At 43.1% G+C, this 25,039-nt stretch overlaps 2 protein-coding genes across 3 annotated transcripts in view; one reads left to right on the top strand and one right to left on the bottom strand.

Annotated features, from left to right (window-relative positions):
- The window catches only part of OSGIN1 (oxidative stress induced growth inhibitor 1), a 66,785-nt gene that overhangs the window by 11,733 nt on the left and 30,013 nt on the right, over window positions 1-25,039 (top strand). Inside the window, exon 3 of the mRNA XM_032700906.1 lies at window positions 11,930-12,057. Coding sequence (XP_032556797.1) covers window positions 11,930-12,057 — 128 coding nt within the window. The remainder of the gene's footprint in view (window positions 1-11,929; window positions 12,058-25,039) is intronic.
- LOC116793219 (receptor-interacting serine/threonine-protein kinase 2-like) lies at window positions 162-14,344 on the bottom strand. Of its 2 annotated transcripts, none has more exons than XM_032700911.1 (12): window positions 13,756-14,344; window positions 11,281-11,434; window positions 10,436-10,589; window positions 10,081-10,236; window positions 9,825-9,967; window positions 7,946-7,995; window positions 6,801-6,962; window positions 5,961-6,046; window positions 4,447-4,515; window positions 3,991-4,156; window positions 2,951-3,103; window positions 162-1,620 (listed from the first exon to the last, which is right to left on the bottom strand). In XM_032700911.1, exons 2-12 carry the CDS (start codon window positions 11,430-11,432, stop codon window positions 1,316-1,318), a joined length of 1,596 nt encoding a protein of 531 aa, XP_032556802.1. In that variant the 5' UTR covers window positions 11,433-11,434; window positions 13,756-14,344; the 3' UTR covers window positions 162-1,315. The 2 variants fall into 2 exon arrangements, with proteins under 2 accessions (XP_032556802.1, XP_032556801.1); XM_032700910.1 differs by having other exon boundaries at window positions 11,281-11,442.

A 25,039-nucleotide genomic window follows, 5' to 3' on the forward strand; every position in this document is an offset into this window, starting at 1 on the left:
TAAAGAGGCAAAACACTGTGACAGCAGTTCTTTTCCTCACATCCCTTTTTTAGCAGAGACTGTTGAAAATTCACATTTAAAGTGTAGATTGAAAAAAAAAATTAACTGTGAAATACATATTTAGCTCCTTTAATAAGCAAAACTATTGTCAACACATCCTGATAGACATTGCTTTTAATAGTAACAATATTTTATCTCAAGGCAATCTCAAAGTTTAAATAAGTTAGGTAAAAGAAAGTTACGTTTTTGCTTTCAGCAGTACTGTAGCTGGAAATTTGATGTAACAAATTTCTTCTCTCTTTAAGTGTGCTTAGACAACATATTACTGTACTTAAAATTGCAATCTGCCAAACTGCTCAATTCAGTGAGCACTTTTGAGACTGCAGAGAGAACAAAAGCAACATAGAGAAACAGAGTAACATGGTTTTGTGTTTGAAATACCTGTAGATTGTATAAATTCTCATGTTAATCTGGTGCCATGCAGCTTGAAATCCCACTGGGCCTTCAAAAAACTGGCATCTTATATCATCATTTTCATTATAATTAGAGTAATCTTATTTTCCTTCACAGTTGTGCTGGTTTTGGATGGGGTAGGGTTAATTTTCTTCATAGCAGCACTATGGGGCTGTGCTCTGGATTTGTGCTGAAAACAGTGTCGATAATTCAGGGATGTTTTTGTTATTGCTGAGCAGAGCTTACACAGTCACAGCACCCAATACAAGGCTTGAAGGGTCCAAGGCAACACCAGATTTAATTGGAATGTGCTAGATCACATTTATAGCTGCTGTTGCTGTTGAGCTGTTGACAGGCTCTGTGCTTGCCATGGGGCTTGCTGCCTTCTGTACATCAGTGCTTGTTCGTGGCTGGCTTTTGCTGTCACTGCTTGCTGTACCACTTATCTTACTCTGCTGTGCCTGGGAACATTTTGATAACAGCAGTGTTTCTGTGTACTGGACAAACTGGAACTCCAGTGTGAACTCAAAGGGTCTGTGACCTGTGGATGAGCCCAGGCAGCAGCAGGACACTCCAAAGCATCCGTGTCCATGGATAAGTTCAGAAGAAGGCAAGGAAGCCTCCGGCACTCAGTATTCCCAGGCAGTCTCCCATCCGAGTACAGCTTCCAAGTCTTCCTTAAGGCCCTGTTGAAGAAATACTTCTTGATTCTCTGAAGCCTTTCAATCGTACAAAACTCCTGGGCTGTAGGAAGGATTGACTTTGGTCCCTGGTATGAGGAGTTAATGTGAGTCATTGCTGCTGTCACTAAGCACTGGTGCTCAGAGGAGGGTAACACTGCAAAGAGCTGCAGCACGGCAGTTCACCTCAGAGGGCAGTCTGGGCAGTGGCTGACTTGTCCCAGAGGACTGCACTTGGTCCCTGACAGTGCAGTCAGCACCCCCTGTGCTGCCCTGTCCCCGAGGCACAGGCAGGTGTCCAGCAGGGCCCGGGCCCGGCCGGTCAGGGTGGGGTGGGAGGTGATGGTCTCGTAGTCCGGCCGGGACAGCGTCTGCTGCGAGCGAAGCACGTCCAGCAGGTGGTTCAGGCGTCCCTCTGTCATGCAGCTCAGTATGCTCTGTCTCTGGCAGGTGAGGATCTGACAGAAGGTTCCTTTGCAGCAAGGACCTGGAAACAAAAAGTGAAAAGGAAGTGAAAGGGGAAAAGGAAACAAAACGTGTTAAACTAGTATTATTTTCTTCCAGAAGTTTTTAGCAAGTGGTAACATCAACACCAGAAATATAAACTCAGTAGAGGAAGGAAGTGGGAGGAGTTAGTTTATTTGCATTCTATGTTCAAAACTAGTCCAAAGTATTTTTATCTTCTGTTTGAAACTCATGAAGATCAGATTACAGAAAATAAGTGTTTCTAAAGACCATTAAGTGCTCAGTTTTTTAGGGGAGCAGATTTTCAGGTCTTGTGCTTATTCATTGAGCATCTGTATCAAACTTCATGCAAAGCAGCTTGGCTTGACACAGATGAGAAAACTTTCTCCTGTCAAAAGTGGAAGGAAAGACCACAGCTTAGGGTAGCAGGAACATTTGAAACGTAGCATGAAACTGGGAAAATGAATATACATCAAAGTCAAACTGATAAGAAAAGTAATACTCTTGGCAAAATGGTGGAGAGCTTTGGGTTCTATCTCTTTTCACAGAGTGATTAGAACACTTAGTACTGATACCAGGGTTTTTAGTGTAGAGGAGAAAAACTAAGAACCAGAAGTCATGTTGCTTTGGAGAACATGCCTCTGTCATTCTGATTGTTGCTGTAGTGTTGTGTGATGAACTTTTCCTGCACAATCTAGTCTGTTGGTTTATTCAGAAGTTATGTCATCACTCAAGTGAATTGCCATGGAGAAGGATGGCCAGCTAGGCTGAGAACTATCGTAAGCCAGTCTGCAAACAGTTAGCAAAACCAGCTCCCAAAGGTTCACCCACAGGCAGAGTGAGGCTTCCCAAACCAGCAGCTGAGCCTTCCTGCCTCTGTTCTGTAGGGAGACCTGAGACCATGTGAGTAAGGGAACCTGTTTCTGTAGTCAGCAGCTACTCTTGTAGAGGTATACAATGCACAGTTTAAGATTGCAAAACAAATAATCCCAGACTTAAACAACTAGTGTATTTCACACTCAACGTGTGGTGTATATTTTGTATTTTTATTATGGTCTTTTCAGAACTGTTCTCAGCCTCACAGGGACCCTGGAAAGAATGTTCTGGGCAATGACACTGGAGCCAATGTTCTCAATGGTCAGTGCCTGGACTTCTGGGAAGAGAGGAGCAGTTATACATAAATAGACTTGTGAGACATTTGTATCAAATTAGGAGCACCTATTACACTAAATACTTTAAAATGTGCACAAAATTTAGAAATATCTTAATATTTAGAAATATTTTAAACTATTTTATCGCTAAGATCTGGCCAAGGCAAATACTGCCACCTCAGACTGGGAGTGGTGCCTCACCTGTCACTGCTTGTCCAGGGTGCAGTGGCTGTGGGCTGTGCTGAAGAGCCAGCAGTGGGGCCACATCCTGACTGCTTTGTGTGTCTGCAGCTGAACCAGATAAAGGAATCTTCCTAAACAAGTTTGGTTTTCTACTCTCAGAGCCTGGATGATCTAGAAAAGATTAAGATGAGCAAGATTAGACCCTTGAATTGAACAACAAACCACTATACATTTGTCACCCACTGCAGAAGACCGGTACTTAAGACTGACTTGAGAGTGCTTACTTATTACTGGCTGTTCTTCTGGCTCTTCATTCCACACCATTATTCCTAGGAAGATTTTGGTGTATATTACTACACACACCAGACTTTTCCAAACTGCCTGCAGGAATTTGTTACTGAAGTCATGGAACGTTTTGTTCTGTGATGAGTCTGACACTGTTGGTCAGAACTAAAGGGCTTGGAAATGCAGATGTTGCTACAAGTGAATTGATTTCCTGTGTCTCAACTTCTGTATCCAAAGGCATGAGAAGTACAGAAAATCACTTATTGACACAAATGTAAACACTTTGATAGGACAAATCCACATTGGAAAGATAAAGGAAGTTATTTACATGGGAATGGTGATTATCAGGAATCATTCACACGTTCCTGGCAACACAGTCTTTTTAAAACATTTCTCCTTTTCTTAGCAAATTACAGAAAAAGCAGTTATTCCTGGTGGCACAAAGCAGTGGGATTCCCAGGAGGGTCTTGTTCTGTCAAAACCAACACTCAATATTTGATGTGTGAGGAAAAGGCAGCTCTACATTTACAGCTCAGTATTCTAGAAAAAATTAGCAAACCCAGCTTTTCTATCTATACATTTAATCAAAAAACATTGTGGTGTCTCTGGTTTCCTGCAGTGAACTCACACTTCAGATGATACCAGTAGAAGGCACAGCTTTACTCTGAGAAGGGACAATTTTACATGGAAAACAACATTTCTGTATTGAACAACTAGTAATAGTTATGCTTTTCTTATAATAGCTGGAGCTAAATATAGTTCAAGATAGACACCTTTTCTTGTTTTTGCATTCTGTGGGATAGTATTTGACAGACCCATCTCAAGAATATTCTCTCTTCCTGCATTATTTCCACTGCTATCAAGTAGGCCAGTTGAGCTCGGCACTATGAAAGGAATTTTCTTGCTGATTAAGCGGTTGTTTTTTGGTGGACAGATGATCTGAAAGAGACCAAAATGGAGAAGAGTTACCTTCTTGGAAAGTTTTGTTCCAAACCCTTTTCTAAACAGGAGAGGTTCGGAACAAATCTGAAGTGGAAGATGTTTTTGCAAGAGCCACGTCAGGGGCAGTTGCTGTGAACCAGGTAAAGCAGTGGGGTTTGTGGTTTGCCTGGGTGGAGTTACCCTGGGCAGGGACATTTTGCACTATGCATTGTGTTTGCTCTGTGCATTGGCAGGGCTGTCAGGAGAGAGCAGCAGCTCCTGAAGTGCTGCAGACTGTCTGTACTCACCTCTGAGTTGCAGGTGCCTGTCTGCAGGGTGTAGGTGGCTGAGCCTTTGCAAGCATCAAGCGCTCTCTCCTGGCAGGAGAAAGCACAGAACTCCAATGAGGATAGATGTGGGCTGTTCAAGAATTTATACTGACAATGGATATTATACTCTAAGGTGTGCTCATATGTGCTAACAAGGAATTGCACTGAGCAATTTTACATTTTAACACATGTCAGCGGGCATAGAATCTGACACAAAATTCTACCCTCTTACTGTTTCTGGTGTTTCACATTTATTTTAAAACCCACTTTTGACTCATGCAGGAAAAGGTGAAAATAAGCCTATATTGAGAGAGATTGGGCTAGCTATAACATGTTTTCCTTCAAGGATCCAAACAGCACAGCCATGCTCTGTTAGTGTGCCAAACTGTCTGCATAAGGATGTGTCAATACTTGTAACTGTTTTCCCATTCCTACATCCACAGCAGATTTGTTAAACTATTTTTTAGTTTTTATACTTCAACAGTTGTGAATTGATCAATTTTCAAGAAACTTCAGTATCATTTTCACAGTAATTTTGGACTTATCAATTTGAACAATAAATAGTGCTCTTTATTAATTCAGCAAATAAAAAAATAAAACCTTGCTCAAGGGCAATCAAAGCATTAGATTATGGAATGTTTGGTAATAAACTTCAGCAGTAGTAAAAATGGCTTTGACTATAACTATGCCAGCTACTAAAACATTGATCAAGTCTGTTCTACAATCCCAGAATGTGACTGCAACAGGTAGAAATAATCCCTCACACAACAGACCCAGGCCCAGCAATGAGCCCGAGGGTGCAGGCAGAGTCAGAGGGCTGGGCTGAGGCTGCAGCTCATTCCTGGCTTCCCCACCATGACTGGCTGAGTTAACTGGGTAGGAGACAGCTCTGTTTGTGGCAGTCACGTTTGGGCCACATTTCCCATGGCATTGTAGACATACATGGAGTTAGCTGTGTCCCTCAGCTGTTGGCCATTCCCAACCCATCCCTGTGGTATCAGAGAACCCTCTGAGACTGTAGGACAAGAAGTGCCTTGTTCCTGAAAGCCTGTCAGTGTAGGAACAGTGCAGGGCACAGAACAGTGCTGATACGGTACTGCTGCAGCAGGTACAAACTGTCCAGGGTTGGAACTACTTGGTTTGGAACCAGTACACACAAAATTGTCCTTGGTTCTAGCCCTAATCTGAAGGACTTGAGGCTAATATTTGTTCTTACTCACGTGGGTTTACCAGGCTGACAGGTGGTGACTGGAAAGAAGCTCTCATATTTTTAAAATAGCAGGTGTCAATTGACTTATTTTCTAGAGAACCTCCCAATATATTCTCTACAGTTTCTAAGTGAGCCTGGAGTGCCAAAGGGTGTGCTCCAGCTCTCTGGTGCAGCCACTAAAGCAATCAACACAAGGCCTTTCCTGGGTTTGGATCACAAAGATTGTAATTGAACAAATCAAGTAAAATCCTTGTAGGAGAACAAAACTTAATTTTGCACTAACCTTTGCATCCATCAGACTGTAGATTGCTGTGGAAATTACCTCCTTATTTATACCAGTCAAAATTCCATTTAGAAGATCTACACATTCTGCAGGGGTAATAAAGCATTTTAAATACCACATTGTGTATGAAAGCATATATATATATTTAGACATCAGCATGTTGCAACTAACTTCATTATTATATTGAGAAGATGTATGAACTAGACAAAATGAGTTTAACACAACTTCCACCTTATACTTTTTCTTGGTTTCCTCTTTGACCTGATTTTAAAGAACGGTTCCAGTCACATGAAAATCATATTTTCTTAAATGTTCACACAGATGTATGAACTTCATTGCAAAACATTTACTCAGGACTCAATAAATCCATCACAATAAAGCTATATGCTAATTGCTTCCTCAGCATTTCAACTTCAAAAGCCCTCAAATATCTCAATTTTAATTTCTCAGTTATCTTTTTAAAAACAGATGCTAAACATACCAATTCCACTGAAGTAGACAATGATAGCACACTTCAAAAGGAACTGGTTGTGCACTGGAATTGAGAAACGCTTAGGGCAGTTTGATCTTCCTTAAGCTAGTGTAGATATATTAGATATGTGTATATATATGAACAATAATATCCCTTCCTTTATTTTCACGTTATACTAAACACAGTTTTGGAGACAAGTAAGGCAATTTGTGGTAAGAAGTGTCAGTCAGAAGGAATATCTCAGGTACTGTGATGATCTAAAGCCCCCTCCCACTTGAGCTGTGCTGCCATCTGGAGTGCTAAATAATGGTCCTGGAGTGACCCTCTCCATCACAGATCTCACACAGAAAGCACACCCTGAATGTCACCTGCAGTCCGTGGTCTGTGAGCTGGATCCTGATGCCAGCACAGAGCAATGAGGTGCAATAGTCTGTTCCTCTCAGGAAAATTGCTTGGTATAAACTTGTCTGAAAGACCAGGCCGGGAGCTGCAGCAGATTCCTGTCAGAACCTCCAGCAGGGCTGTTTGACCTGCAGTTTAAAAGAAAATGTCACTGCAAAAAATATTAAAGACCTCAGAACTCTCTTTAAATTACATTCAGCATAAGTCATATTGTGTATTTTAAAACAAAGACTGCTTTTTTAAAAGCAAAAATGTATTAACACTCTTTTACCATAACCTTTAACCGTAGCTATAGCTACTTATTGATTGGAACAGGACATTTTAGGATAAAGACTTCTGTCCAAATACTGAGTCATAAATGGATATATAAACCTGCATTGCAAAATACATGCACAGATACCTCAGGAATACATGTGAGTATTCTAAGCATGGTTTTGTAAAAAGCCTTACTCTTGCATTATAAGAACAGAACTCCTCCTGTACAAAACCCCAGCTGGAGCAGCCTCAAGGTGGCAGCCACAAGCTGTTCACACATGGAGATGTTGTTCTGGGCAGTGTTTTACAGGGGTTCTCAGTGTGTAGAACGCAGGAGTCCTTCAGTCAGTTTTGCCATGCAGAATGAAGCTTTCACTGACCTCCACTTCCACGAAACAGCATTCCTAGATCCTTACACAAAGACAGTAAGGATGCTTCCTGAAGAGGAGTCAGCATGAACTGACGGTTCTTGATTGGTATTTAAAACTCATGGCAACTGTAAAAATGAGTCTTATGCTCATTCAGTTACTACCTGTCACTCAATAACTGACAGATGTGAAGTGATATTCCTGCTCCCTAAAGGAAAGTGGAAACCCAGCTCAGTGACACGGTGCCTCAGCAAGCACAGGGAGATGCTACAAACGGGGCAAGAGAGATCACTTCTTTGGAAACACTGAGGGTTTGTTGAGAGACCCTAATCTTTACATCCTGGAATGTGGAGCTTTGTGCTGTAAGAGAAGGCAAAGGGACATCTGAAAAGACAGTGCTGTTTGTATCATAATTGCCCTAAAATAAGGGAATTTGTGAGCAAGATTTGGACAATACAAAGTCTGACATGAACAACAGAGATAAATACCTTCAGAAGGTTTCTGTCTGCTTAGGCTCTCCCAACACATTATTCCAAAACTGAAAAAAAAACCAAAACATTGAAAGACCATTCATTAGTTTGCAATCTGTATCTGTGTTCTCATTTCTAAGAGCAAGTTTATTGTTTTAAGAAAAAGGAGTTTTTCAAGACAGTCTATCCAAGTCTTTCCTAATTTGATGAGATTTTTTCAGTTCTCAGCTGAGCTGCTCTTATAAAATAATCAGTTAAAATTTATTTTTTTTAAACATAGGTTCAGTCAGAATTCCATTTCAGGTTACCACCTTATCTACATTTGCTCTTGTGAATTTTGAGATCTTTTGTTCTCTTTTCTCTATTTTTGTTTTGCTTTCAAGTAATTTCAATAGCAACTGAAAGGGCTGGACTTTTCATCAGGTACCAACAAGCACATCTATTAACCTACAAAAACTCGATTCTGATGTATCTGTTTTCTTCAGCAAATTTTTATAGGGCTCCAAATACTTTTTTCCTTTTCTAACATCCTAGGAAGAATTCCAGTGATACCATAGATCTATATATATAACCCACAACTCTAATGGTGTAAAATACAGTTGTTAATCTGCAAAATCAGAGGCAGAAGAGGGGGGGCTGCTGAAAGAGAGAAAACAGGCTATGGATGAGTCAGGAGCAAAGTAATCAAAAGGGGAAGAGGCAGTTCTAGGATAAAGATATCTGCTCACTCACACCTTGCTGTAGTGATGAATTACAGTGTTTAAAAGAACCCCCTCTTCTGCCTTATTTTCACATAGAAACCTGGAAGTGCTTTTACCTCTACTCTCTAGGAAATATTAATATAATGTGGAGCTACATGTAACTTAAATGTACTTAGTATTTCATATATGACAGGTATTTTTGTTTTCTCTGTGGTACCACTGTCTAGATATACACCTATCTCATGCACCTGAGTTACATCTGAGCATATCATTATATAATATATTATATTATAAATATATACATTGTATAATATATATTTTATATCATATATACTATATATGAATGAAATGTTGGAAAATTATTTATGTCCTGAAAGTAAGGCTTCATTCTTCCTGTGCAAAAATCTTGTGTTTGTGAACAATATCAGATTAGCCTCATCATTTATAGGTCTCCTCAAGTGTATGAATTATTAGATTACTCTTAGAGCCTGCCTCTGTGACAATAAAGCAGGAATTTAAATGTGTTGGTTTCTTCAAAGCTCAGAAATCAGAAAGTGTTAGTCCCCAGCTCTGTGTGTGGGTCATGCTGATGGATGTCCATCCAGACAGGGCTGGATTCCAGCTCCTCTCATTTACTGAGGCACCACGGTGCATGTGACACACCCAAAGGGACACGTGGCAGTGATGACCTCCCTCCTTTCTGTAAATCACTTTGTTCAAAAGTGTGAAGGCTGGAGTGGCTCAGGGAGTTATTTCAGCGAGATCCCATAGGACCTCAATGGGACACCGTTGAGAGAAAGGTCTCATTTTTGTCTGGGCCTCTCTAGGCATAAACAGTTCTTCCTGAAACTAAAGCCAAAACCAGTTCACACTTACAAACTGTGTGAAGCAGTTATGAGGTTTCTAAATATATCTGAAAGTTTTGGCAGTTATGTTACACTTTTAAAAGATTTAGGTCCATTATATAAATATTTATGTGACTGACTTTGAAAACAGTTCTTAACCTTGGTATCTTATTCACCAAATATGGGCAATTTAAAATTTAATTCACTGCTGTAATTGGCCTTGTGTGAAATACTATCCCACCGCATTATGTGGTCTGGCATTTTTACTGTAATGTCTGAGGATAAGTATTTTGGCAACATTATAGAGTGTAGCCTGGACTAGGTATGACCTGCCCTTAAAATTCCATTCACCTGTAAATATCACCTTCCTGGGAAGGAAAGCCTCCTTCAAGGATTTCAGGAGGGAGGTACACTAAATCCTGGCAGCTCCTCTGGTTCTGCAGGGCTGACCTCAGCTGCTGTTTCCTCCAGCTGGTTAGACCATAATCTGATATCTACAGAGAAAAAATCATTTGAGTAACAGTACATCAAGTCTTGGTACTGAATGTTGGCTCTTCAGATAAATATATGCAATTGGATTTTACATCAGTAGATGAAAAGCTCCTACCTTGGCTCTGTACTGTCCATCCAGCAGCACATTGGAAGGTTTCAGGCTGCAGTGGCAGGAGGCAGGCTGGAGGCTGTGAAGGTGATGCAGCCCTTCAGCCACATCTGACAGGATCCTCAGGAGTAAGGGACACGGAAGGTCTGGGTACAGCTGGCGCTGAGTTACACAAAATACAGGGTTTGGTGTGAAATTGTTGCTATTCACGTTTTCATTTGACAACAAACAGAACCACCAAACAGAAGCACAATCCAGAAACTGAAGAACAGATTGTGACCATAATTGACATGCTGATTGTTCTTCGTTGGCTGATCTTTTAATTAATTTTGCCACCCAGAAGATGGCACCTTTTCTGTACCTCATGGATGAGCGAGTGCAGGGATCCATTGTCCATCCATCCAGTCACCAACCCCACGAGTCCGTGGCACTGGTAAATCCCAAGGGGAGGCAGGAGACGTTCAGACTCACAGCCTCTGACACCTGCTATATCCTGAAGCAGCAACTTCCACTCCCTGGAAAAAAGATCCAGTTAGAGGCAGGTGAGACTGAAGGGGGTTCCAGCTGGAGATGAGACACTGCAGATGTGGAAATGAGAGAGAACCATATGGTTGATCACAAGACAATATAATTCTACCAATAAACACGTATTATGTTATCTTCCAAACAATTCTAAGAAAATGAAGCAATCCCTCACGTAGTGTATTTTTGCAATATAAAGTGAAAGATCTCTGGATGCTTTAATATGGACATAAGAGTACAATTTGAAGCAGGATTGAAGTGTGAAGGCAGGAGAAAGCTTGTATTGTGTCATTTTGCTGTGACATTCCCATTTCCCAGGAAATTATGTTCTTCCATGCACATCTCACTGCACTGCAATCCTGCCCATGTTTCCTACTCTCACCTGTACGTGCTGGTTTTGATTAAATCAGCTGAGATCTCTTTAGGGACCTCCAGAGAGATGATCCCTCACCCTGCTGGGATTACTGATCAAGGTTTGTACACATTATTATAGTACAAAATTAATTACTTCAGGAGCAAGCTCTACTTCTATCAAAAATTGTCCAAAGCCATTGTTTGTGAGCACAGGTGCCTCCAGGCTGGCTGACAGTGTCTGCAGGGCTGGAGCTGTGCTGGGCTCAGACGGTCCCGGCCCCACTGCAGGTCTGGGCTCCCCTGGGGTCACTTGGCAGATCAGACACCCACCTCTCTGTAGTGTCCTGGCTGCTCAGCAGCTTCACAGAGATGGGAGTGTTCCAAGAGATGTGGAAGGCTTTGAGTGCAAAGCCTGAGCCTGTTCTGGTCACCGTAAAGCTTTCCAAATCTTCCTGGGCTACCACGGGCAGTGGATTGGCCATTTCTTGATGGCTGGTTGGAGGGAAAAAGCAGAAAAGGAAAATGTTCTAAGAACTACTTTTTGTCACTACTACCAAAGCACAGTGAAGTTGCACCACCCCTTACTTCCCAAATAACTAATGCAAAACCCTTCCTTTACAAAGACAGGAAAAATGCACTAATTGCCAAGGAGTGTCTGCACCTAACTTGCCATCTGAGGCTGCAAGGTGCTAATTAGTTGCTCATCATTATTTCCATCTGATGACTTTGAAATGTTAGGCCATTATTTATATTAAAAGGTGTGATTTTAAAGTGATACGGAATTTATGTGGACAACAAACTAGCATCTTACAGTTAGATTGAAAAGGCAATTATTCAATAACACATGTCAGCATGTTCTGCACCATTCTTGAATATCTTCTTTAATAAATCACATGCGAATGCAAAAGCAAGGTAAAAGGCAAATTTTCTGCTCTTGTAGACAGGCAGAATTCTGATAAATGGAGTTGTGTCTTTACAGCAGCCCCTAATTTGGCCAGTACAGTCCCTGTACAGCCCCTCTCCAGGCCAGCTGCACGTCTGAGACACTTTGCATGGCAACACATGTGGATTAGAGAGAACTTCTGCAAAGCATCACTGTCGTACCATGTGAGTACCAGTTTTAATTACATCTCTGAAGCTCCATTAGACTAGAGGTAACAAAAAGTCAGTGGTGAAGGAGGAAAACAAGCAATCTAAGAAAACACATGGCATAAAAGCATTGGTAAGGATCACTGCAGGGTCAGTGGGTCAGAACTCAAAGTGCAGCTCAGCAGACCTGGGCTAGAAAAGGAATGAGGGGACTGAAGTAACTGTGAAGGACTACTGAGTGTGAATTGTGCTCTACAAAAATAGTTCCTGGGATGCAGAAATCCTGAAAGTCTTCTGACTTTGAGCAGAAGTGAAATAGAAACAAAAACCAGAAGATAAATTAGCCCATGGTCTTGGCTGAACTTGTGGTTCATGACCAATTTACTTTGGGTTAACCTCAGTCTCTCCCTGCAGGCACATCCACAACCAGAGGGGTACTAAGCTCAGTTTTGCACCTAACCATACTCAAAATGCAAATAAAAATGCAGCAGCTGATTTACCAGTTCAGCTTTAACAGCATTTCATTTTGATAGGAAAGCACAGTTGAACTTTTTGCCTTTTGTTATATTATTGTAGCTAGAAAGCAATAACTGCCTTAGGTGCTTCTCTAAGGGCTTCCTTAAAGAATAAATCCAGTATGGTATGAGGCTGACAGAGAGTTTAACATAAAATTTGAAAATATTCCTTTGAATGAAGATAAATTTCCAAATGAGCCATTTATCCCTTAAAGTTACAAAGACAGACCACACAGATCTACCAATCTTAAATATAAAGGAGGTAATCAAAAGGCTGTCAGCAGCAAAATTATGTCTCATTTTTATTATATACAGCAAAAGTAATAATTTAAATAGCTAAAAGAATGTACTCAACTCCAAACACAGTGCAAGGAAGATCAAGTAATGACTTTAGCACCTAAACCATTCCTGAAAGAAGTTATTTTTATTTAAAATTGAATCAAGTAAAGATATAAGAATTTTTTAAACTCTTGCTAACTGGCTACTTAGATAAAAATTAAAGCTAATCATCAGGTCCTATTTTGGATTTGCAAAACCTAATTTAGCTAGGGATTTTTTAAAATCAAAATGAAAACCACTTCAACCTTCATAGTTACAAACCATGTCATGACATGCCAAGGACCATTCTCCCTGTGTCTGAGTTGGTACATCTGTTTCTATACCTCAACATCAAGTGACTTGCTGAAAATCTTCAGAAGAGTTTAACCCTAACATGAGAAATGTTTTATTTATGCAGGGTGCTACCCAAATTCCTAAAGCAGTTGGAAGGTCTAATCATTGAATATGGAACTGTCAAGGAATTACAGATAACAAATTCTCTCCGTAATCCCCAGATTGCAAGGTACCAAAGACATTTTTTCAATAGTTCTGCTCTTTTGAATGCTTTTTCTCCTTGATCCTTCTAAAATCTCACCATCAAATCCCCAAACCAGCATTCCATAGGTGACCTATGCAAGGAAGAGGTTAGTATTACTTTTTAGTAAGACACTAAAAGCCTTGGATAACTTTGCCATCCTGTCCCAGCTGTGCAGGCAGGGGCACGAGGAAGACTCTATAAAGCTATTCATTACAAGTTTCTAATTATAAAGTAATTTTAAAAAAAATAACTCACAGCAAAGATATTTCCTTAGTACGAGAGAATCTCTATGTTAACATATACAGATGTCTCAGGAAAAGAAACTGGAAATAAAAATCAGCTTACCTCTGGAAGGAGAAACATAAAAACTGTGGAAGGATGGAGTGAAACTGTTGCAGGTGTGAGCCGGCCGGGAGCTGGACTCAAACAGCCCGAGCTGTGCTGCCGTGAGTCAGGTCTGTTGATGTGCCTTCCCCTGGCTGTGCTGATGTGCCTTCCCCTGGCTGTGTTGATGTGCCTTCCCCTGGCTGTGCTGATGTGCCTTCTCTCGGCTGTGCTGATGTGCCTTCTCTCGGCTGTGCTGATGTACCTTCCCCTGGCTGTGCTGATGTGCCTTCTCTCGGCTGTGCTGATGTGCCTTCCCCTGGCTGTGCTGATGTGCCTTCTCTCGGCTGTGCTGATGTGCCTTCCCCTGGCTGTGCTGATGTGCCTTCCCCTGGCTGTGTTGATGTGCCTTCCCCTGGCTGTGCTGATGTGCCTTCTCTCGGCTGTGCTGATGTGCCTTCCCCTGGCTGTGCTGATGTGCCTTCCCCTGGCTGTGCTGATGTGCCTTCTCTCGGCTGTGCTGATGTGCCTTCCCCTGGCTGTGCTGATGTGCCTTCCCCTGGCTGTGTTGATGTGCCTTCCCCTGGCTGTGCTGATGTGCCTTCTCTCGGCTGTGCTGAGGTGCCTTCTCTCGCTGTTTCCTGGTACAGACTGTAACTCTTTAGTGACCGCACACGAGCAGGATCACACACGCAGAGCTGGGAAAGCTGCTTTTCCAACCTCAAGGAGGAATAGCAGGAGGAAAGGGCTGGCAGGGAAAAGCACCGAAAGCTGGCAGGGAAAAGGGCAGTGTTGGACACAGCCCAGGCTGGAACAGGGCAGGGCTGCACACGCCGGTGCTGAGCTCCGCTCTGGGTCAGGCTGACAGCACAAGTAAAACACCCTCAAACTCTTCAAACCGAGTCGATCTCAAAACAGGAAATAAGTGCCCGGTTTCTGGTCAGAGCGTGGGCACAGGGCGAGGGGGGGTCACAGCAATCTGGCTGTGCAAGAGCCCTGCTGGAGGGGGGGTTGTGGTGACAGTCAGGGTGCCCTCATCACCAGTGGGGCAATGGCACGCTGGGCACACCAGAAATGCAGGCAGGGAAGGGAGAGCAGTCACCACACCCCAGGAGTCAGGAATGGTGGAACTGCAGCTGAAATACCAGAGTCAACTTTAGGGCCCTCAGTTCAAAGCAAATGTGGACAGACTGGAGAGGATGCAGCAGAGCCACCAAGGTGGGGCCCTGGAGCACAGACCTGTCAACCAGGGGCTGAGTGAGCCAGTCCTGCCTAGGCAGGGGCAGGAGGCCAAGGGGATAGCAACTAGAACCCTACAGCTGCTTAAAGGGCAGGTATGAAGAGAGAGACAAATTCTCTCCATAGTGGCAGATAACCACCAGTGGCACAGGCAGATGTCTCTGATTCAGAGGTTCAAGCCAGATGCTAAAAAAACCATTCACTGGTGGGTAATGCAGTACTGGAATGGGCCACTCAGGCTGCAGAGTCCCCATCCTTTAAAAGGTTCCCTATACTTTGCTAGACAAACCATGGCTGACCTGATGGCTGGCTACCACTGCTGGTAGCCCTGCTTTGAGCAGGAGGCTGGGCTAGAAAATGCCAAAAGTCCAGTGTGTTTTTAATTTTGTGAAAACCTTATAAGGCCTAATTGTGTCCCTGCTAGGCCCCCGACATGTAGCTTCCCACTGAAGGCTGGTGGGACTGCTGAGTGCAGGGTGGGGACTTTAGGACAGAGCAGTCCTTTCAGCTGATCACACTTATGCAAACTTTCTGCTCCGGGAAGATTTCCTATTTATAGAGGCTGACATAAAACCAGTGTCAGTGAATGAAATTCTGTCCACACACTTCTGTTGGTTTTGGATCAAATCCTAACCCCCCTCCACAGGGAAGGAAGGAGCAGCAAGGCAGTTGCCTAATCCTCCTGTGACCATGGGAAATTCCCTTTCATCATAGAATCCTGTGGCTGGTGCTGTGTGGCCCAGAGGGAGCACTGCAGGGGAAGTGTGCTGACAGCTCTGACCAGCATCAGCTTTCCCCGCCCAGCACACCCCTCCAAAAGTGAAACCACTCTGAGGGAGCAGTAGTAGCAAAGGTTAAAATAGTGGGCTGGAACAGTCCTAGAGAAGGCTGGAAGTATGTCAAGTTGTTTTGTTGTGCCACAGGATCCTCCTCCCCTTGGCTTTATCCACACCACATTCATTTTTGTCCATAGTCTACACTTCCCTAAAAAGTCCATTAAAAATGTTTTGCCCTGTATAAAGAATCGGCCTGTCAGGCTCAGACTGAATCACAACTGTTCAAAAGCCTTTCAGCTAATTAAAGGAAGTTCTTCAGGGGAGTTTGTAGACGAGTTTTAAGGAATTTTACAGAAATTCTTTGACACTTAAAGTAGTTTTAGGTACTTCTGTATTTTTAGACTATCACATGCTGGGGAAACAGAGTAGTAGAACAATCCTGCATTTGTTTACTTCTTTCAACTGTTGTTTTCAGCTTAAAAAAACCCCTTCAGTATAAAACTATAAAGCTTAATTTTAATCCATAATTAGAGAAACCAGAAATATACAGGCCAAGCAGTGCAGGTCTGAACTAATTAAACATAATTATTATTGAACATGTTAATTAAAAAAACCCAGTATTTTACCTATACATAATTTATCCAGAGAAGTTTAAAGCCTCTCTGATAATACAGAAGCTTATAAATAACAGGCAAGGAAAAACCTCTTTAGGCTCCCATGAGGACTGTCTTGTGCAGTAATTAGACAGTTAAGAAAACAAAAGTTTAGCCTGACAGTCACACAGACTGAACCCAGTTACAATCAAATTCAGAACAAAGTGGAGGTTTTAGAGGCAGCAGCATTAAAGGAGCACAGCATTAGACAAAGCCTCAATAGAGCCAGTGTGCACAGTGAGAGAATGACACAGGAGCAGGAGACCAAAGCATTAGGATGACCCAAATACCAAAGCCTCTGATGCATGATCAGTAAACACTACACTTCAATATTTCAGCACAGTTCCCAGCATCATTTCTCAATCTGGTTATTCCAGTTAAGCATCTGTGCAGATAACTTTGGCAGAGAGGCTGGTTCAAAGGTGCCACTTTCTTTGGCATCTTGGCTGGGTCCGGAGGCCTTACCAGGAGCTGATGTTAGGATGCTGTAGGATTCAGATCTGTGGGTTACAAATGCTGGGGAGTTCATCTTCACAAAGCCTAAGCTGTAGGGCATGAGTGCAGCCAGTGATATGATCATCTTGCTCTAGGAGACAGGGCTGCAAACTCCAATACCTGCCCACTGCAAGGGGATACTTTAAAATACAACAAAATTATGGTGTCCATTTTCCATTTCATGGATTTGCAGTTGAACTAAGGCTTCCTTTTCTTTTTTCTTATGTTTTCTTTTCTGTTTCTTCAAAAGCCCATGCCATGCTATTTTGGAAAATATTGCTAACATTCATCTTGTCGTTAGTGAGATGACTAAACAGGAGTATCACAGCTTCTGGCCCTGGGCAGTCTCCATATGGTGAGTGGTGCCAAGCACCTCTGCTAATTAAATTGTGCCAAAGAAAGTTGTTAATTCTTTATCCAACTGTTTGAATGGTGAAATCTTAAACGGATATCACATAACAATTCATGTCAGTGGGAACAAGACGAAGAACTCTTAGACTGCAGAGAGCTTAGTGGATCATACTTGTTTAAAGTGCCCTAGTCCTCATCCCAAGTGGTTGTGATCTGTTTTGGAACACAATGAACTAAACAGTATTAAGACAGGGTGGAGGAATGTCAAACCTCCAGGTCCATCAATTATGTCCCTGCAGATAAATAGTTCTAGTGAGCTAATGCTGAAATGTCAGAGGCCTGGATTGTGAGACCTTGTGTGAATGTGTGGCACAGGTAGGAGATTATAAGGAGCTTTCAAAGCCTTTACACACACCAAGCAAAGCTCAAGCTCTTCTAGGCAAAAGAACACAGTGAGCACTCTCTCCTTGCTCCCCTAAAGACACCTGTTCCAAGGTGAGAAAAAGGGCAGCCTTAGTCACCAAATCCCCAAAAGAAGCTCTTCCTATAAAACAGCATAACCTGAATAACTTTACCAATGCCATGCCTGTCTCCTGGATTTTTCCACTGGAAAGCAGACAAATTTTTAATTGGCTTGATCCCAAGTGCTGTGTTGCTCTACCTGGCAATTCTGAAGTATGAAAATATGCATCTGAGTACAAATAATCAAAAATGAGTTTTTAAAAAAACCTGATCTAAAATCAGTTCTGTTTTTTTGTTTGTGGGACTTGTTGGGGTTAATTTGTTTCGGGTTTTTTTTGTTTTCAATGTTGCAACAACACCTACGTGAAAGGCACCTGAAAGCTACAGATTTCTCCGGATTTCCTGTAAGTGTTGGGATAATCAAGCCTGATTGTAGGCCACTCACATTTAGTGCCAGAGACAGACTTCTGAATTACTGCAGTGAACGTCAGTGAACTCTCAGTCATCCAGGAAAACACTCTGCTTATGGTGAAAGATATTCTTTGAATTTGGTCATTAGCATACTGAACTGGAATTCAGTCCAAGGCTGCTGGAGAGCAGCACTTCCTTCTCTTCCATGGAAAGCAGCCAGCTAACACAGAGGATGGAAAAAGTGGAGGATTTACCTTGGTTTCCCAACAGTTTTTCCCACCACAAGTCTCTTTTGCTGATCAAAAGAGCCTTTGTTAACCTTAGCAATTTTAGCTGGGCAAGAATCCATGAATTGCACAAGTGATGTGAACAGACAGCACCTAAAAAAATGAAAGGAGGTATTTCTATACCAAAAGAATCTGCTTATGGAACTTCAATCCTGTTCAAAATTTATTAATAAAGTAGTTTCAACAGATCTTGTAGTAATTAAGGGGCTAAGTACAAGTTTCAGCTTTCATTTAGAGGTTGCCAAATCAAACCCATGTGGAACTATTCATTAGAGCCCCAGGAGTTTGGAAGACAACTGAGAAGAACACAAGGCATTGTTTATTACACATAGTCTCATCAAAAGCTTATTAGTTTAAGCAGCTGAGTTTTTGAATGTTTGGGATGGCAACATTGCAAACAAGCTCCTCAAAGGAGGCCAAACATGGCAATTTTTTGACTTTTGCTGGGCATTACTTCCAGTAAATTTTCTAATGGCTTGGTCCATGGAGATCACAATAATTGTCACTGTAACAGTGATGGGAGAACAGGGACACACAGCAAGAGAGACATGCAGGCAGTGTCCAAACAGGCTGGAGAGCCCAAGTGCTGTCTGCCCTCAGGAGTGTGATGCCTGTTTGCTGGCTTTCTTTAGAAATCAGCATTTCATCTGTAGCAAAGACCCTTGAGCCAAAATATGATAATATTCCCATTTTCTTAAAGAAAATGTTGCAACAATGCAGCATAATCTTCTTTTGGGATTGATATTCTTCTTGTCAATGATCTATCCATTTTTATACAGGCAAATGAACATCACTGAAAATCAAACTGTTCTAATAATATCACTGTACCTACTTGGTTGATTTTTGCTTTTTAAGGCTGAAAGTAGCAGAGTGGCACAAGGGAGAACAGCCTGTACTGGGTGGACTTTGTTCTGTCGTGTCCTTTCCAGGAAGTGGCAACAGAAAGAAACCTGTTGCAAATTCCCCAATTGTACTGTGAGAGACAAAAAATACCAGGGCTTATCCATGTCCTGAAGTGACACTTCATCTCAGCTTCAGCAGTGCAGCAAAGTGGGCAGCAAACAGGCAGCTGCATGGCAGACATTAAAAAGGAAACCTTAGAATTTGTGCAGGAGCTGGTAACCCCTGGCATGGGCAGGCTGAGGGAAAGCCCTGCCCTGCCCAGTGACAGGGATGCCAGAGGCAGGCCCAGGGTCAGCCCTGCCCTGCCCAGTGACAGGGATGCCAGAGGCAGGCCCAGGGTCAGCCCTGCCCTGCCCAGTGACAGGGATGCCAGAGGCAGGCCCAGGGTCAGCCCTGCCCTGCCCAGTGACAGGGATGCCAGAGGCAGGCTCAGGGTCCCCACTAGGAAGAGCAGCTGGCACTGAGTGTGTTGGCACAGTGCTGGGCACAGCTCCAGGAAGGGTTTTCCTCTCAGAGCAAAGGACAGCAGCACATCTGACAGTGTGGACACCAAACTTAGAGACCCTCTGGATTAACAGTCAATGGTTGTGCTGCCACTCAGGAGCAACTCAACGGGACGAAGGAAGGTGCAAACAGGAGTCACACAAAGGTCAAAGGGAACTGTCCAGTTCCACACCCCAGGAACAACCCCAGGCACAGGGACATGCTGGCAACAACCAGCTGGAAAGCAGCTCTGCAGAAGAGAACTGTGGAGTCCTTGGTAGATAAGCCTTAGGAAAAACCTCTGCTGGGCCTGTCAGTCCAGTTTGACTTCAGTTTTCACACACAGCTTCAACAGATTACCCTAATTCTGATTACCTAACAAGGCTTTTTAAATATTTTTTTCCCTGCCCCACGACATTATGAGGAAATTGAGGTCAGATGGAAGTCCTGAGCAAAGAGGCAAGTCTGAGGGCAAACCCACCCACCAAGGTTCCAGGCTGGACCCAAACACAGCGACAGAACTGCTCTGAGAGGAAACACTGCTGAGGGTCTGAGCTTAAAGGCAGTTCTGGGCAGACAGCACGTGGGTGGAGGTCCCACATGATGCTGATGGGGACAATTTTGGTGCTCTCAGGGCACTGACAGAAGGTAAATTCCAATGGTCATAGCTTATCTTCCCTTATAGGAAGGCTCTTTGAAAGTACTGTGTATGTATTAAGGGGTTTCATGTAGATTTTCTAGGCTATAAGGAATATTTAATCTGTACTTGTTCAGCAGTCTTTGGTGGGATCTGTTTCTGAACATCTACACTAATCTTAAAAAGAATAATTTTAATAGCTTTGTATGCTACAATGCTACTTTCTTGCAGTTCTCATTAGCTATTGTCCAAAGCTGTAGAATTTAATATTCCTACTGTTCCAAACAAGTCTGTAATTTTAATGCTTTAAGTGCCTTCTCCTTCTCTTTTTGGTGATAAACCTAAAATAAGCATATTTTGACACATTAGTGAGTAAGTTTTGTTTCTTTTAGCACAGGGAGTGTTTCACAGTCATTGCCAGTTTCATGTCTGTGTTGTCCTTCTGGAGAAAACAGTTGGGATTTATCTAGAGGAACTTTATCAGGAGGTAGAAAACCACAAGGAAAGTATCAAAGAAAACAAGTTTCTGTAAATATTTTCTGTGAGTTACCTTCTTTCCAAACTAGGAGTTCACTCCTTGCAGGCTGCTGGGGATCAGAAGGTGATGGCTTTGTTCCTGGGCAGGAGTGGGTCTGGTCAGTGTGTACAATCCCCAAGCCATGCCCAGTCAGGTGTGAGGATGGTGTTTAGAGAACATGGCCTGTGGCTGTTCCCAAAGGCTGTTCAGGTGTCAGTGCTGGCTGCCAGGGGGAGGAGGATTCTCCTGTCCAGGAAGCTCCTGTGCAGTCCCAGGACCACTCCCAGGAGCCTCCTGACTGCCACTGGGCTTGTGGTGCTGGAAGCAAAGATTCCTGGACAGGATGAGTAGAATGAAATGAAAACAAACGTGTTAAAAATAAACTAATTTTGTCATGTGAATATACCACCTTCCATACCATTTGAGAGGTTGCTGCTCTTTGTCTGCCAAGAAAATACCAGGCATACTTTGAACAATCAGTGTAGATGCTGAATGTCAAAGGCAACAGTACTATGGTTCATGAGCTCACCTGTGCTAGTCTGAGCATTCAAATCTGAGACAGTTTTAAAGCCCCCGGGTTCACGATGCTGTATCCAAAGAATAAAAGCCATTAAAGGAAATCTTTTTTTATTTTACCTTCTTGTGCCTTGACATAATTTAACTTTGTCCAGCTACCACATTACTACTATTTCTCTCTCATACTTTCAGTATTGTTTCTTTTCTGGTATTTCATGAGTGGAATTTTCAGGGAAATTTGTGTAGCCTGACTTGCAAAACATCCGCTTTCATTCTGAGCACGTGGAAGATAATTTTGGTTTCACTTTAGAGGGGAAACTGTCCCTTTCAGCATGAGGTAACATAATTGCTTTTCCTTTTTTCTGCTTATAAGCTTAATCTCAAGATACTTATAACTGTTGCATATGTAAGGTGGAAAGTAAGGAAATTGCAGTTTAAAAAAACAGAGTGGAAAACTATTGATTTGTTTGTAACCCTGAGGCAGTTCCTGTGTCGAGAGCAGCGTCTTCCCTGCTGGGCTGGGCCGTGCAGATGCTGTTTTCTCTTGCTGCCATTCCCATATGTTTGCTTTCTCTCCCCTTGTTTTCCCTCCTTGCCAGGGAGGATTGTAAGCTGTGACTCAAACAAGGCTGATCTGCATTCGTAGTGCTTAGCACAGAAAAGTTCTGGTCACAGATCAGAGACAGTCACTGCAGCAGTGCTGAAGAAGTAGGTATAAAGTGAAATGATGGAGAGATACAAAGAGGAAGGCACTCCCAAAAATAGTGCTAAAACAGTGAGATTTGTGGGGGAATGGGTGTGGCATGGCCCTTCACAAATGTTAAGTGACATGAAGCTGATGAGGGGGGAGTTTACAGGAAAATCTAAGAAAGTAGTTGTTGGAGAGAACTGCCATTTATTAGATTTGTCAGGGTTAGATTTATTAGATTTGTAGGGTTTCACAGTGGGTTGTAGAAGATCTAATATCCTTGTACTCTAATCTGAGAGTAAATGTGAAAGCCATGATTGATGCCAAAAAATGGTGGAAGAATAAAAAGCAGTACAGAAGAGAATCAGGTTGTTTGTTTGCTGGGCTCGTTCTTGTAAAATGCTATTTTCATAAAGGTAGGGCTGAAATTAGTGCATCATGTGGCAAAAAAATGTGAGCTTGCCTAGACAATAAGACTTATCCTGGAAGGCAATACCTCCAAAACTGAAATGAGGGCAAGGGAGATAGAAATAGGGTGATGTTTATATAGAGAGCACCAGCAAGGTGGAAATCCACACACAGCTCTGAAAAGAATGTCAAAAAATTGAAAAGAGAAAAGAACATTGAAAAACTGAAAAGGGCAAAGAATGGTTTGCCAGAAAACTTTAGGGTTGGCAAAAACACCTCCCTGCAAGACACTGGAGAATGTTCTATGCTTAATTTATCAAAAAGAGAAAAAGAAGTGGCTTCTTTACAGGTTTGAAGTTCTTCCATGAGAAAGGAAAATGGGACTTTTACAGAAAAAGCAAGGATGTGAAGAAAAGCCTGAGACAGAAACAGAGCGTGAAATAGAGGCACAGCTTTTTAACGCTGTGACTGACCCCAGGACTCTGCTGCTTTGCTAAAACTGTCACCACTGTGGCTGATGCTGCAACCAGGCCTGTGTGAGGGGACAGCAGTGCAGCACAGACACAGTGCTCCAGTGCTCCAGTGCTCCAGTGCTCCAGTGCTCCAGTGCTCCAGTGCTCCAGTGCTCCAGTGCTCCAGTGCTCCAGTGCTCCAGTGCTCCAGTGCTCCAGTGCTCCAGTGCTCCAGTGTTCCAGTGTTCCAGTGCTCCAGTGCTCCAGTGCTCCAGTGCTCCAGTGCTCCAGTGCTCCAGTGCTCCAGTGCTCCAGTGTTCCAGGGCCACCCCAGCCTTGCTCACTGGCCTTGGAGACTACAACTGCACTCCTGAGATGAACACTTTGAAAACTCTTTTTACTCCTCTTATCAACTGAGTTGGATGTCACTGGAGTAAAAAATGAGCAATAACTTGCCAGTGCTGCCAGACAGCCTGGTGCTCCTGGCTGGGGGGTTGTGAAGGTGGCTGCTCCACCTGGTGTCACCACCAGGGTCGGTGTGAGATCACCCAGCTTTGCTCTGTGCCAGCTTTAACTCTTTGGGAACAGAGGAGAGTGCAGTAATGCTGCACCACGGCAGGGGCCAGACCCAAATTCCTTACATGTGCAATATGTGCTCCCTTGGAGGACTGAGTGGAAAGGGAAGGGGTAGTCATGGGAGGGAAGGGGAAGGACACCATTTTCCATGTTGCCTCTGTGACTTGGCAGAATTTGTGGTTGCTCAACAGTTCACTAAGATCAAACCAAGAGGCTTGTGACTGCTTATACTGCCATTTGTGTTCTCATGTGATCAAGGAAAGTCACAAGCTGAAAACAGGCACCCTGTTTTTCCAGTTTCTGTTGCTTTCCCTTGTCACATGGATGGTGTGGAGCATCGTGTCCAGGCATGATGTCTTTTACATGTCTTTTACAGTTGGTTGATATTCTTCTGATCCAGCAAAGGAAAGGGAAAGGGTCATTTTGTGATTAAAGAATAGGGCTTGAAATTGTTATTCTCCCTGACATTGGTGCCTCTGCCACAGATGTCATGTGTGTCTGTTGGCACATCACCCAGTGGCTTTTGCTTCAGGTTCTTTCCCAGTAAAATTAACAGAAATATTTTTATGAGGGTAGTTCAAGGTTCATTTAATGCTAATATTATCCTTGATAACCACGGAAAGCATTCCAAATAAGTTGTGGTATCTTCATGCCAGTAACTTCAAAAATTATCTTCTGCTGTTTGAAGCCCTCCCCTTTATTAGTAAGAGAGGAATGCTCTTACCTTGAGGTAAGAATACTAGTTTTTGAAAAAAACTGTTGTTTTATCTTATCTGGAAGAGTATTGACAGCAGGTTAATGAGCAAAACAAGTATGAAGGAGCATCAGTTGTGCAGCAGAGGTCGCTGCTGCATTATTTGAACAAACTCTTCCACGTGCTGATAGGCCTGACCAAAAGGCTTTCTAATTCACAGTAAATATTGGGATTTCGGTGAAATTAACATTTCCCTGGAATTGTTATTTCTTTGAAACAGAGAAAAAGCCCAAGATGAGCTACATATACAGAGCTTGTACTCCCAGGATTCTGCAGCTGTTGGAAAAACTTCATCTTGACCCTTTCCCAGCCTGGTAGGAAGCTCTCACAGACAGACAGAACAGCTTTTCCCACATCATGTCTTTCACTGCTAACACCCACAGAATCGACAAGGGTCACTTTTAGAGATGCCAGACCCGGTTTGTGTCTGTGCCCTAAAACAGGACACCCAGAAGGTTCAGGCCCCCAGTCCCATGGTGGAGATCCTCAGGCAGGTGCCCTGTGGGGCTGGTGGAGTGGCCAGAGTGGGGCTGGTGGAGTGGCCAGAGTGGGGCTGGTGGAGTGCCCAGAGCTGGTCTGGTCTGCCCCGACCTGCAGGTCGAGGTCCTGCTGAGGAACCAGGGGAGTCCTGCAGAGCCCCAGGGCCTGAGCCTGGAGCAGGGCAGGGCATAGCACTGGGGTTTGTCCCTGCTTTGGG

This window comes from Chiroxiphia lanceolata, chromosome 13, assembly GCF_009829145.1.
Source record: "Chiroxiphia lanceolata isolate bChiLan1 chromosome 13, bChiLan1.pri, whole genome shotgun sequence".
Classification (NCBI taxonomy): domain Eukaryota; kingdom Metazoa; phylum Chordata; class Aves; order Passeriformes; family Pipridae; genus Chiroxiphia; species Chiroxiphia lanceolata.